This window comes from Phalacrocorax aristotelis, chromosome 4, assembly GCF_949628215.1.
Source record: "Phalacrocorax aristotelis chromosome 4, bGulAri2.1, whole genome shotgun sequence".
Taxonomy (NCBI): Eukaryota; Metazoa; Chordata; class Aves; order Suliformes; family Phalacrocoracidae; genus Phalacrocorax; species Phalacrocorax aristotelis.
This window is the reverse complement of record NC_134279.1, coordinates 74,726,013-74,741,659: the sequence shown is the minus strand read 5'-3', so window position 1 is coordinate 74,741,659 and position 15,647 is coordinate 74,726,013. Positions and strand designations below refer to the sequence as shown.

The window sequence follows — 15,647 nt, the reverse complement described above, 5'->3', positions numbered from 1 at the left end:
ACCAAACCAAAATCAATAGCAAGTAGAACTGCAGGATGCCTAACCTTAACATTTTATATTTGACAACATGAGTGTAATGTACATCACATGGAGGACTCAGAGCAGAAATCAGTTTTGACACCAATAGATTCTTACTCACTTTAGAATATTATCTGGTTACACTCACTGTTTCTTCCTCAGTAGCCGCATTGCTGAAGACTGACCAAGATTTGGCTAGATTCTTGGTGAACAGGATATTCCCAAGATCATTTCTACTAAATTAATACACATAGGCAGGTTGAAAATAAATTTAAAACCTGCTTCAAGTGAATTACATCCTTCATTCAAGAATAGTAAAATAGTCAAAAAAGGAAAAAAGAACACATTGGCAGGAAACCAAGTGACCATGAAATCACATGGAAAGCTTCTCAGTTGAAAAAGGACTGTGAGGGTTCCTTGGACATCTTGTAAGCAATCTTGTCTTCAGGTTTATCGTTCACCCTATGTGTATTTTAAAGGAATGCTAATTATTCTATGCTTACTTTATTAATTACATTCCTATCCTGGAGCTGACGGAACACTAAGAGGGGTTCTCACGTTATGTGCTGCAGAAGTCTCCTCTACAGACCTGCAGCTATTCTACAGGTTTCTTACCTTACCACTCTCATGAAATACCCACAGCTGGGAAAAAAATCTACTCCAAAGTAAATAAATTCTGCTTTCTCCACTCAATCTGAGCTAGGAAGTGTTTTCCTTACCAGAGTAAGCTCTCAGAAATTAAACTACCAAATCCGACTTTGCTGCCCATTTCATGGGCAAAGTTTCATTGTTTTTTGTGATATATTCAGAATCTTTCCTTTGGTCCTTCTGTGATGAGAAGAAAAGGACATTTGTACTTGTTTTCAGATTTACATTTTCTGCTAAGATTGCATAGAAAATTAAGACAGTGCTTCTCTTTGAATGAAACATCCAATATTTTGTAAAGAACAAAATCAAGATTTCATCATCTGGAAGAGTATATGTAATGTAACTAGATGTGATATCACTCTACTAAACTGGATGCTATTAAGCTCTGAATTATGGACTGGACCAGAAAGATTGCCACTGAAAATGTTTCCAAGAATATTTTCTTAATAACAGGTCCGATGTCAGAATACTGTGGTGCTCCAGGACTTTTAATCTGTCCAGCCAGAACAGCAGATCTTTTCAAGCAAAAGCAGGTAAGGATAATCAAAGTGGTTGGGAAATCTTCAAAATCCTTCCTAAAGGAGGGGCTATATAGTCTAACCAGATCTCCAAATCAAGGATTTTTCTAAAATAGAAAAAAATATAGTCACATCAAAATTAATGGATGGGGGAGGATCTTTCTCTCTCTTCAGGGAGGTAAGGACCCTTCTGAGTTTGTGAGCAGATATCTCTAGATACCTTTTTCCATCTGAACAGGGTCTTCTGCAGGAATTGCTCCCTGAGCTAGACGCCATTATCTCCTCCTGTCTTCAGAATGACTCTCAGAACCTCCTGGTTGTGTTTCCAGGGAGTGAGGGTAGGCATGGTCTGAGACCAGTACATCTAAACATTTGATCCTGTGCCCTCACAGTGCACAGTCAGCTGTAAATCACCAGGTAAACATAGTCCATCCTCCAAACAATGCATAAAAATCTGCCTTGTACAAACTCACAATTTTGGACGACTGTTTGTAAAACAGCCCCATTATTTGAAGAAAAACAGAAGTCTGGAACTAAAGCATTACAACAGATGCAGACTGACAAGAGCAATGTTTCATCCACTATTTCATCCAAACAGAATGAAGAAGGAATCCAAATTACTTGTTGCTGCACAAACACAATAGAACCAGATCTGACTGAAAATTAGTTTATATTAGGACAAATTATAGCACATCACTGCTACAGAAGCATGTATTCTGATACACAGCTGGGTAATAACCATCACAGGAACTTTACCACATTGGTCCAATTAATTTTTAAGAAAAGAGAAGTTCTGGGCATAACAGAAGCATATGAGACACCTATTAGTTACAAGAAGTTCCATTTCATGCTAAAAACAGAATTACCTGATTTTTGGGGTAACCTTTGCTGCAGACATGTTTTCCTACCACATACCATAAAATAAAGGGGCACTAGTGTTTCAGCCATTCAGAACATGCTTAAGCCTGGACCATTTTTTTCATCTTGAAATGACCGTATGACTCAGGATGACAGCACATAAAACTAAACAGATTCTGGACAAGCTGATGTGGGAAGCGTGTCCCAGCAAAGCCCCAGCAGCAGGAGAGAGTTAAAATGGGGTAATGAATTCCACTGACAGCCCATGCAGGTTCCCCATCTGCTCAGCAGCTATTAGTCTATACAACCTCCACATTGTTTGTGTTGGTCATTTGTGAGTAGACAATATGGACACCTACCGTACAGGCTTCCCCTTGGCCTATGGCACACTTGAACACTGCAAGACTGACTAATGTTAGGCCCTGAAGGTAGGATGCAGAGGGCTCTCTTCAAAACTGAAATATCGAGATCCACTGGTGGTCATCCTTGTTTCACAACAGTCTAGTCCTATCAGTGAGGACTTCTCCCTACCCCAGACAGATTCATTTAAGCAGGCCCATACTCCAGTGAAAAGGCATCAACCTGTCTCCAAGAAAGGTTGCCCATACCCGCTGGTTCCAGAACAAGCAAGCTGTCTGTGAAAGACTATGCTTTCAGCAACAGACAGCTTACTCGATCCCATTCTGGAGGTGGAAGTACAGCCAGTGACAGGCTTCAACTGACACCAAGATTCCTCATCAGCAAATACATAAGTGACAAGAGGCGAAGGTTTCAAAGTATATGGACCATGACCCCTTTTACGGAGCCTTTGGCACCGCATCAAATATACAGACCAGTAGCAAGTACACATATTCTGTGCTAGAGGTGTGTGGGTGAGTAGCACACTACAGACTAACATAGCAGTCATTCCAAGTACTATGTGGGGTGGGCAAGACTAGCACAATACAGAGGGAGCTTAACTGAAGTAGTGGGGTGGCACAAGACATGACATATCACCTGGTATGGATCCCTCTGGGAGTACAGACAACTGTTAGGAACCTACCAGTAAAGTCAGAGCAAGAAGGCTGAAGAGAAATCTGTCAAAGAGCTACGGTTCACAGGAAGAACTGAGAAGCCAAAAAGAAAGTGGAAGAGTCCAGGGAACAAGTTAATTGCATAAGGAATGGGGGAGAGGAATAATCACAGGATGTTAGAAGGAGACGTTATCTGGGACTTGGGTAAAAAAGGAAGCATAAAGGGACTGGAGATGGCTGGGGCAAGGAAACAAACTAGACCTGAAGTAGGACAGGAAGGAAATAAGACTTCAATATTTAACTTGGAACTGGGAATCAGGATGACAAAGTTGAGAAATGGTAATTAAGAACAGATGTGACATATGAAGAACAAAAGACTGAAATTAAGGAAAGAGATAAGATTACAGATGCTGACTCACAGGAGGGGACATTACATATAGAAATAACCAACAAGTTTATAGCTTCTGCACGTTAGCCTGTTCATTCCCTACACTAATAGCTTAATTCATGAAGTAGCTTCTGAACAACTGCAGTTTACAGCTAGTGTTTTAAAGTAAACTGGCTCTGGTTTTCTCAGAATTGTCTACACTGATGGGTATGTGCTGATACAGCTGATCTCTGTCCATGCTCTAAGCCCACTTGACATTCGTGATTTTGCATCCTAGAAGCCCTGCAACCATGTTACAATACTTGCATCTGAACAAGCAAAGCCTCTGAAAAGCAAAAGGTTTCAAAACCACATCATTAGGTTGCTGCGCATCTATTTTCATCATTCAAACAACCTCTGAAGGCTTATGTGTCCAGAGTAGATCGCTGTGGCCCAAAATACAAATACGAAAATTTTATAACACTCAGTAAATAAGTTTCAACAGACAATAAGACATTTCTATAGACCTTGGAATAACTTCTCAAAAAGTTCATCACATATTCTCTCTTACTGAGAATAAAAATTCAGATTTTTCATACACATGCTTGAAGGTTCACATTTGACTCCCTACTGTTGCTCAGCCTACGATGTGGTCTAACAGATGTGAAATTCAGCAAAATTAAGTAAATATAGGCTACAAGTTCGCAGCAATTAGAGAGCAAAGCGTTAGACATTTTGGAAAGGAAAGCTGGATATCAGCTTGGAGGTAGGTGGAAAGAAAAAAGTTCAGATTGCCCATCAATTAATATTGTTACTGAACTTTATGGTTTTGAAGCAGAATTCTACAGCTGTTCCTGGAGAATACGATCCCTTCCCTTCTCCCCTTTCTTTAAAATTAGATTTCTAACAAGTAGTATTAATAATTTTCTTCCATCAGAAAAGCATTCTGTCTTTTTTTTTTTTTTTTTGCAATATTTTGTAAGCAAAAGCAATTCTTCAATCATTTCCTTCCCCTTTTACCCCAACCACAAACAATTTAAAACAAACTACTTACTGATGTATTTCTCAAAGTGCCTGTATCTGTATTTACTGTTCCCATAGTAAAATACTTTTCAAAATACTTCTGTACTAAACACTCAAAAGAGGGAACTGTGTCACTGGGGTTTGTCAGCCATGCTGCAATCCTTGGATCTAAGACGACGCTATCAGCAACTACAAAAATAAGGTATTTCCAACAATCAAAATATTTAAATTACCTCCCACATGGAGAAATACCTCTAAAGTTTTGCCCATCTTTCCTGTAGACACATATAAATATGCAAGCATTTACACCACAAAAATGTTAAACATTGAATTCACAGCCATAACAGTCAATATCATGACGACATAGGATTAAGTTCAATATTGAGTATTTTTGAAGAGGGTTTTTTGTGGGTTTGGTTCTGGTGGTTTTTTTTCAAGTTTTAAAATATAAGTAAACCTTTGGTGCTTACGACTGACTGTAAAAGCCTCTCTCATCACTGAAAAATTTCAAATTGAAGTTTTTATTTTGAGCATCTCCCTCTGCTGCAATTCTGTTGTTGCTGTTAAATTGACTGATAGCCACAGAATTGCTGGAGGGGGTGGGGTCAGGGGAGACCCTAAATATCTCAGACTTCTAAGATCTCTAATGTATATATGAATTCACATATGTTCAGGAACAATGCATTGTGCAACCATCAGAACCTTTTGTCCTATAGAATATGTGCTTACACTGCACTTTCTCTCATGTTCACATAGATACATAGGACAGAGCAAGCTTAGTGCTGTTTAATTTCCCTTTGAACTACAATCTCAACATATATACTGTAGTACTTCAAACAAGAGGAGAAACTAGTAACTAAAATGCTTTGTGATATATTGAAAGATAGATCTAAGTATCCTCTTCAGTAACCCCTAAGTTCAATGGACAACCCACAGGTACATTTACAGAGAACTCCACGCTACGCAACCTTACAGACTCAGTTACCTGGAAGCAAAATTTAATGTCCTTAGAGAACCAGGCTTGTTAACCTCCACTGGTGTAACCATTGCTGAAAAGAACTTCATATGGCTGCTCATCAGATGTTAGGGAAAGAGACATCTTGCCCCTGAAGCAGCGTGAGCTCTGCTGGAGTGACCAGATAACTGAACAATACTTCATCTGCATGTTCTCACATCAGGATTTTATGTAGCTCACTATCCTTTGAATCCAAACAGCTATTCACATCAAAAGCTAACAGATGCTGAGGAACAGCCTCGGAAACTGCCTCAAGGATACCCTCCTGGTAGTACTACTAAGAGAGTCTTTTTGTGATCAGAAGGACAGTCTTAGCCTTGGAATTATGCAGCTTAAGAAAGTATGTCAAGCTCTGCACCCACTCCAAACCCAAATTTTGGATGTGTCCATGGTATTTCCACTGCTTTTTCAGTAGGAGGCAATCCCTACAGGAATTAAATGAAACTGACAACTGCAACAGACAGATTTGCCATAAACATAAATGATGCACTGTGAAGAGGCAGACTAAGCAACTCAGGCTCTGTGATGGGCAGTAACACTCAGCAACTAACTGATGGCTGCTGCAAACTGCCCAGAGGCTGCAGGAAGGCTCTGCCTAGTGAGCTTGTGAATGTCCAGCATCTCACATGAAGACTGCATGAAATGAGCACTGATTTTTCTAATAACATCTTACCAGGGATACATGAAAGAAGAGAATCCTGTTACCAAGTATTCTCTGAGGTACCTCAAAGATTCTTTTCTCATATCTCTATTCACAATGAGCACAAGACAGTCTCTAGCTAAAAAAGGATAAAGAATCAAACCCCTCAACCATCCATCCCTTCCTTCCCAACTAAAATTTTCACCAAAGGTGAGGGCAGCAGTAATGAGTTATAGCCACTGATTCAGTCCTGGAAAAAGGATGACACCTTCAAGGTAAGGAGGAGGCACATATGGAACTGAGACAGAACAAAGCTGAAAGAAGTGAAGCAAAACCAGGGTCAAGCTGGGATAAAGAGAAGAGCCTGTGCTGATAAAAGCACACTTTTCTCAAGATTGTGAAACAGTACTCAAATCCTGTCTTTCTTCTACTTCAAAACATTAGTGAATTCCAACAGCAAAGCATGCCGTATTTTGTTGGTCAGGGCTAACGTATCTGTACGCATTCCACTGGTTAGTACACTAGTTTGAGAATTAATGCAATCATTCAAGCGATTGCAGTCAATATGAGACACAGATGTCAGCATTTACTTGTTTTACAACGATGGGATTTTTTAACCTTAAAGGCAAGGGATTTGTAGGGTTTTTTGGGGGTTTTCTTACCATAGCAGAAATAATGGGTGAGGAAACATCAACTTCCAAAGTTTAAAAAACCTAGACAAGAATTCTTTTGGATACTAGAAACTTCAGATTCAAATCCCATGAATGAGACAGGATGTAACCTAGATCTAGCATTTCCTATGTGTACAGGTTATAAAACTGTCACCAGTGCCAGTACCGTCATAACGTTTCTTCCCCTCATTCCCAGGGCTATGTGTCATTTGTGTAGATCTTCACACCAGACTTCAAATCATCATCAGTTTACTGTGATTTACTGACAAATTTTTCATATGCTGAACACAAGCTGAAGGCTCTCCATAGAGGGAGTCCTTCCTGCACGGTCACACATTTCTGTAATTTACTCAGCAGTTATCCCGTATACAGAACCAAGAAAAAAAAAAAATTATACTTGCATCTTATATCTTCTGCTTGTCGTTCTTTTTAAATCCATACAAGAGAGTCTTATTTGTTCCTACCAAAAAAACAAGGACCCATTCAAGTGCTTCCTAATTCTGACAACTATGAGCACCACTGGAATTTTAGCCTTTCCTCTTGAGCAGAGAAAGTTTTTCTAGGGAACATGAAACATGAAGCAGTTTGATCCTTCCAGCTACACTCAGGACTGTGTTGAGAGCTTTTGTTGCCACCGGAAGCTATCCTTAAATTATTCAATGATTTGATTCCTACTCTGAGAATAAATACATCAGCTTGACATGCCAAGACTCTGGTCACAACCTTCCCCAAGAACAGTGTTCTTTCCCATGGTATTAAAACTCTGTTTTCCAGTATATTACTTAACCACCAGTTACTTCTACACCCAGTGATTTTAAGAGAAACATCAAAAGCACAGAGATTATAGGATTAGATCATAGATTAGATCAGATAGTTACCTTGTTTCCAGCTAATTTCATTACCATAAACTTGAAGTAGAGTCCTCAGGAAATCTTTTGCATTGAAGCAAATAATCGGAACTTTGCAACGTAGCATTTGAAACAACACTTGCCTGCACAGAAATAGTTCATTAACAAACACCGTACTGCTACTAGATTTAGTGAATCTATTTACTTTATACATTTAATTAGCACCTAATACTAAACAGTTAACACAAGACATTTCTTTATTCCTGTAAGAACACAATACTATATTTGAATATTAAATTCTCAATTCAATAATACCTGAAGCTTCTTTCTACAATAAATTACACATCCTAGCAGATACGCCTTATCATGCATTCACAAAGAAAACAAATCCTTATTTGACACTCAAAATTAAATGCCATCTTAATCTGAAACAGCAACTGGCATCCCATACTTTAATATACCCAAATAAGATCAAGAGGCTCCTGACTTAATGCACTATTGTAAAATAATGATCTAAAAGTTACTAGACAATCTAAATTGCCATAATTACCTACTGTTAATATGCTATTTAAATCTAGAATCCTTCATCTTTGTCATTTTTCCATTCCTTTTGAAAATGTTTCTAGTTCTCACATCCATGCTATTTTAAATAGCTTTTACCAATTTATATATATTAGTATATAGATTTTACTAATTATTTGTGTCTTTTTTCTAAGCTCTATTTTGGGCAATACAGAAAAATAATAGCTAATAAACTTATTCAACTTGTTTATTATTGAGTTTTTACTGTTCATATGGATGTGCTTTATTGATGTTATTCTCAATTCAGAACAACCTATATTCAAACTAACAATGAGTTATTAAACTAGTTGACATATAAGTCCAGTATTACAGCTGGAGAAGTACAGGTAAGAGAAGTGATTTGTTTCAAGTCACAGTGGAGCAGTGGCAGAGATGCAACTGACAACCAAGTCCAACATCTTCAAAACGAATGCTTTGTAATTTAATAACCAAAATTAGCAGTTTACAATAAAGCAGTTATTACTGAAAGCCAAAATACTCTAATGAAGTGTTAACATACAACTATAGCATCTAAGAATCAGATTCAGTTCTCATTTCTCCCTATTTCAAAGTTAATAGTAAGGAATAAAAATTTACTTTGGTTATACTAACTGGAAGTTTAAAACATAAACAGAATTTTTTATATTTAGTCCAACTATTAAGCATTTTAAAATTATCTTGTAATTTTGATGTAACATTATTACTGAATATTAGGAAAACTTCATTTGGGATGTCATAAGCCATTGAAAGAGCCTATTGTGCTCAAAAATTTTGAAATATTAGCAGAGCTCAAAAAGGTTGTTTACCATAATAATGTTCATCGTAACATACTAGATAACATAGCTCAGGAAATGGAAGATAATATACAAGAAAGATAAACCCAGATGAATCATATTTTTTGGTGCCATATAAGCTGTAAGCTGTTCATATAGGATTTCTAGGTGAATGTAAACTGCTCCTACCAGGATCCCAACCTAGTTCTGCAGGGCTGCAGTTAGTAATATGTTTAGCCCAAAGGAATAGCCTATTATTATTTGGTTTATATTAGCCCAGGCTCAACACAGAACTAATACAGCTAATATGAAATTCAGTGAGCTTGACGTGTAAAGAGATAAAGCCTGTGCCATGTAACCAAATCCCTGTTGCTAAAAGCATATATAACAAAACCCAGTATTTTTTCCTCACATACTCTCACCAAGCAAATTTCTTGTGAGACTGTTGTTCTTGTTCCCACAGAGATGACCATTCAGTTTTTAAATAAATTAATTTATCTTTTTCATTAGCAGCATTCCAAGCACAGTCCGTTGAGGAGTAACTGGGAGGGCAAGGGTGATCAGCCTGATTCTTCACTAACACAACAACTCCTTTTACTGATGAGGTTAAGACCTGTTAAGTATAATTACAATAGCGTTTCCTCTGACAGACTATGTGTAATCCTATAAAGAAAATTTCCCAAATAGTTTACAACATGAAACCTGTTATGTACACTAGAGTTATTGCATACACCATTGACTCAGTAAAGGACCATGCAAGTGTTTCAGCCTTGAAACGTAAATGCACAATTACAGAGTAAAAAGCAGGAAAAATATTCGAATTCTAATAGCCCCACTTTTGAAGTATACAAATGCCTGATTAGTCCAAGCGATTTCATTTTTTTAATTTTTACTTTGTAACTAAAAATAAAATGTAGTTAGAAGTATTAAGGTTTACCTCATTTTACATTTATATTTTGGTAAACAGTAATACACAAGACCTGGTCCAGATTCTAGGCTCCCAACAAACATGGTTTTGTGTTTCAGAGTCATGCACAGTTCAAATGGTTCTACAAAGCTGCCATTCTGTGATTCTGTGAGTCTAAACAAAACACATCATTCACTAACCTGCTCTGAGTTGAGCTGTGAAGAACCATCTTGAAAAATCATAGTAGTTACAAAAGCCACTGCCTGTTCTATAGTTGCAAGCAATTCTCTTTTCTCTTCACATCCCAAACTCCTGATATCACAAGGACAATTTTCAGAAGACTCTGTTTGTCCAGAAGTACAGTTGTATCCTCTTTCATGTGAAGAGGTGTAGGTCTTTACAGGTAATCTTCTTTTTTTCTCTGAACAACATGTAGGCACATCTTGCTTTCTTTTAAGGGGAGTAGCTACATTCTTTTCACCACCCTTCATATTTTTTGCTTTTACTAAAAGATTTCTTTCTCTATATCCCCATGTTGGCAAGTCTAAATCCTGGTAACAGCTCACTATTTTGGTATCTTGACAGGAAAGCATTTCATCAGTATGTACTGTCCTGACTATCTGATCAGCAGTACATTTTTCAGTGCTAGCAGATGGTTTTAATAAGGCAATTGTGGAATCGTGAATCTCCTGGAAAAACTGGAAATTTTTTAGTGAACCGATTATTCAACTTCTTAGGAGCAGTAAAAATAAACATGAACAAGTTAATTTAGATAAGCTTTGAAGGAAGTGATATTCTATGAAAAAAATATTGATACTCACAAAACAAAGAGTCAGTTTAGGGGAACCACGCTACATAGAACAACTTTCAAGGATTTATCAGTAAAGATTATTTTGTTGATTTATATTGCTTGCATCCAAAACCACCACTGTTTTTTTAACTCTAATATTAGTCCAACACTAAAAATGGCAAACTAACAACTCTAAGACGCATCTAGTCCAGCAGCCTATCTTCCATAGCAACTAGGTTATTAGCAATCTTTGTATGAAGAGAGAAGGCACCATTCATTTCCATCCTTAGCTTCAATAACTAGAGCTTTTTTTCATGACAGCTTAGTATATTAAACTTTTGGCAAGGGACCATGACTGCTTTGGAAATTCAAGTACACTGAAACAATGTCATCGATTGCCACAGATTTCTTCAAACAACTTCCACGATTGTAAGATGTAACAAAAATATGTATGTGGAAGTCGCACTGAAGAAGTATAATCAGATGTATGAATAAGTTATATTCTATTCTGTTTAATCCACTAAGTTATATTCTATTCTGTTTAATCCACTATGCCCATAACAGCTTTCCTACTCCAGATAGTCTCTGAATCTCTTCACAGCAGCATGCTATTAAATAGCATTAAGCAAGAAGTTGCATGGTAATGTTATGATTCTACTACTTCATCCTTTATTTCCTTCAGAAATTTCTTTGGTATGCTACTGGCCCTAGTATTTTCTTATTGTTTATTTTGCTAGTTTCTTCTACAACCTCTTCAGCTGAGATGGATCCTCTAGCCTGGTTTCATAAACAAGACCTCTGGAATGGCAACCTTTCCAAGATTCCCCAAGGTAAACGTGTGTTCAACTATTTACAGATACACAGTTGTATCTTTCCTCAATACTCCTCTTACGCCATGATCATCAACAGGTCTCACAGGAACTAGCAAGCTTTTGACTCCTGAGGCATTTGAAAAAATGATTTATTATTAGTGATGCATTGGTAAGCTGCTTCTCAAGGTTTATTTGGACTATACTACTGTATATTTACATTTAACTTACCCCAAAAAGGCAATTATAGAAGAATACGAATTCTGCTAAGTTCAGCTTCTTGCATGACGACATTTTTTAGTAGTCTCCTCCATACTATCGCTTCGCTATACTTCTTTTTCCTGGACAGATTTTAGTATTCATTTTAAGTCTCCAATATTCTGTTTTGAATAAACCCCTGTACTGCCTACAAATGTTTTGATTTTGGAGGGGAAATTCCATATATATTCTTTTAAAAGCTCCTTCTTTTTTATGTAATTTGTTTTTGAAATTAAGCATTCCCGTAGCGACTTCTCTATCTTTTAATGCTTCTGAAAGATTGTAGCCCCTGTGAGAGCATCTTTCAGCAGGAACATTTTGAACCTGATCTCACACAGAATTGAATAAAAATAATTTCTCTTCTGAGTTCTTTAACAGTTCCACAAAGCAGTTGTCTCCTAATTTTTAGTCTCGGCATCACACATAAGCATAATATTCACCCACTCCACTGAAAAGTAACTGAAGCTTCTCATAATTACTCTATTTTCCGCTCTTCTAGCACAGCCAGCCTGCTTCAGTACCTCTGCTGTCAATATCATTCCAAAAACAAAGGCCTTCTCACTTCAAAAGAACCACAAGTTACTGCTGTGCAGGGTTCCCATCCATTCCCCTGGACAACAGTTTTCACTGATCAAAGGATATTGTCCATCTCTATTCGATCTGTATCGATTGAGCAAGCCAGAATGACAGACTATTTATTTTCTGGTTTTGCAATATTCTTCATCCCTGTTCCCGTACTCCCAAACATCAGAACTATGGAGTCAAAAGATTAAAAAGGCTTAGGCTTCTTGAGATCGTACTTCACAGGGTCAACTCCACAGCAAAAGTACAATCAACAGGTTCTAAGTAAACTGAAAAAGGGAGCTAATTAAGCTTTGGCACTACCAAAATGAATAGTGTTTGTTCTGAACAAAGACAAATTAATTGGACTTAGGCAATGCTAATCAAAAAGCGAACACTACAAAAAGTTACCATAAGTGGAAAAATGTCACAGAAGGACCAAATATTTAAGTGCCATAGAAAGACAACTAATTCTCTCAAGTGTATTCTCCAGTCTAACTGCAAATAGTTTTTAGTGTTTAACACAGTACAATCTGAATTAGGATACTCAAGTAATTATAGAATCAGGAACAAGCAATTCTCTTTTAAAGGTTCAACAAGAAAAACAAAGCAATTTCATTATCAAGTCAGAATAATACATCTGGAACGACAATTAACCACAGAAAGAAGCAGCAGCAGCTTCCAGGAAGAACTAATCTTCTACTAGAAATAATGACATGGCTGGAGGTAGAGAAAAAACACTCCCAGGATGCAGTTTCATAATTTATGTGGATGAAGGAAAATTTCATTAGATGCAGTGAGTCAAAATCAGCACCTCATCACCACAAAAAGGGGATCCACTACTATCCATGTGCACCCACAGCTGCACACCTGTCTGCAAGCCAATTTAATTTGTAGGAAACTATCCCACCCCACAGAGGAAACCAGTTTTCTGCATCTTAGGCAACCTGAATGCTCTTGCTGAAGTGCAAAACATGCACCAGAGTCAGTAAGGAAGGCTGTGAAATTTGCAGCTGGGACAGTACACTTGCAGTATCTGCAACACATCAATGAGCTCAATGGATCTTACAATCACAGCCTGAGTTGGGGCTGCCAGAGTCATCCATTCCCATTCTTGTACTGACACTCACTCACATGCACATCAAACCAAATTCAGAGAGGTGATTAAACCAAAAATTAAACTTCCTAATACAAAGTAATTTTTCATATGAATCAGCTCACTTTATGATTATGTGCTAGTGACTGTTCAGTGACAGAGGAGTGAGAATATTTTTAAACCCTGGTAACTATCTAAAAGTGGCAACCTCATTTATGATCAATCTGTCACAAAAGACTAACTTCTTGTAAAAAGGATAACAGAAGTGGGGCCAGGACTCTCATAGGTAAGTAAACATCAAGTGTAAAAAAGGTAGAGGAAAGTTAATCTGAACTGGGAGTGTATGTATGCAATATATTGTGATAAAGCTTATTATGAAAGAGCCAGTGCAAACCAACTGCAAACCTGCTATAAAAAGACTGCTTTTAGCGGTCTTCAATCTTAGAATATGCTTGCCTTGTCATTTTTCAGACGTGCATCCTTATCACCTAGTTTATTTTCCTTTGTCTTCTCTATACCTTTAAAAAAAGAATGGGAAATGTTTTATAATACAGATCTGAGAGCAGTGCATAGTGTTACATTACTGACACTTTTACCAAACCTGAAATAACTGCAATAAGATCTTCCATGACAACCACTTCCCTCATATTAATACCATTCATGCTTAAATGGCCCCTGTAGGTTCTTAAGTATGCATATGTAAAAATGTGCTCTGCCCCCATTAAGAAAAAAATTAATTCAAATTTGCTAAAAGCAGACAAACATTTTCCACGGCTTTCAGAAGAGGCATTACTATAATACCATAAATGTGTATTTCCTTCTTTCAAGAAAACACGTCCCGTGTTGGTCAAAGTAAAGCTGGGGGCATGGGCAAAAAGGAAAAAAAAACCAAACAACAAATAACCCAAAACAACCCAACCTCTACAACTTCACACAGTTTAAGTGTTTTCTTAGAATTAGGTAGTATTATTCCACATTAATTTTCTTCAGTAGAACACTATTTGCACACACATTTTTAGCATACCATACCTTGCAGAGATCTCACCATGCTTCATCTGCAGAGGGTAATTTTTTCACATTGTTCATCCCCATGATAGAACAGGTATTGTAAGACCAGACAAGAAGAGAGAGCAAGAAGGCTTCAGACCTATCAAACTGACAGAAAGGCCAGGCAGTGACTAGCACCACAAGCAGCAGGATGGCTCTCAGCGCTGGGTCTGTGACAAGAGCCCAGTGCCACAGCACTGCTGTTGGCCCAGGCATCAGTGATATTTAGCCTACAGCTCTGAAAGCAGGCAGATGCTGCAGTTTAAGGAAGGCTTTGGAAATGCACTTCAGGACTCTGCACCATGCTAAATGAAAGAATTAGGACATGCCTTCTCTTTTCTGCCCTCAACACTGCCCAGTAGCCCCAAGAAGAGAAGCAAGTTAAGAGTGGAATAAAAGAACAAGGGGCACCAGGCCAGCAGTAATTACAAACTCAGTAGGTACAGGAATGGGGAAAAAGAGAACACTGAAGTACAGATCTCTCACGAGTTTGCAATTAGTTAGGATTCCTTCATCTCTAGGTTCTTTTACTGCCCAGCCAGAAGACACCTCATGGGCAAAATATGTATTTTGTCCCCTTCTAACACCTGGTCCATACTGGAATACAACACTCCGCTGCTGTTTGCAGCTACCAAATCTGCATTACCAGCAGCAAGACACTTTCTGAATCTAATGTGCTGATTACCAATATCAAACAAAGCATAAGGTGATCTATTCCTATTTACTGAAACCATTTTAACAAAAAAATTGTCTAGGCAAACCAGGACCCTGTATTTAAAATACTAAGAAAAGCATTTTCAAAGACTAACTAGGTTAGTCTCCAGAAGCTTATTACTTTATAGTATTACATGCAGGTTCATGTTGGTGTTATGTGTATAATCAGTTATCTCCAGCTCAGACTTCTAACCTGAGCTGTTAGAATAGCTAATATGGCATAGCTGTATTTGCAGCTTCAAACACTTTAGGTTTGGTTTTCTTGACACTTCCTACAACAAGATTATAATTTAAGAACTATAGTAACTGAGTTTACATTCAGTGCTTTTAATTGTTTCACAGCTAGACTATTTCTCTTGACAAATTCATCCCCCAGAGAAGATGGTGAGGATTACATTTCCCTCCTTCAGCACACAGTATTCAGTATGACCGGTATCTAAAGAGCTATGCAACCTCAAACTTCTGGTTTATGGAAAAGTATCGCCAGATGGCAGCAGAAACCCATCTTTGCC

General features: G+C 37.7%; 1 protein-coding gene across 1 annotated transcript in view; it reads right to left on the bottom strand.

The window, feature by feature from the left end:
• Window positions 1–15,647, bottom strand: part of POLN (DNA polymerase nu) — a 107,393-nt gene that overhangs the window by 89,790 nt on the left and 1,956 nt on the right. The window contains exons 2-6 of the mRNA XM_075092047.1: window positions 13,831–13,892; window positions 10,061–10,549; window positions 9,376–9,566; window positions 7,650–7,762; window positions 4,477–4,634 (exon numbers count right to left, since the gene is read on the bottom strand). Coding sequence (XP_074948148.1) covers window positions 4,477–4,634; window positions 7,650–7,762; window positions 9,376–9,566; window positions 10,061–10,549; window positions 13,831–13,892 — 1,013 coding nt within the window. The remainder of the gene's footprint in view (window positions 1–4,476; window positions 4,635–7,649; window positions 7,763–9,375; window positions 9,567–10,060; window positions 10,550–13,830; window positions 13,893–15,647) is intronic.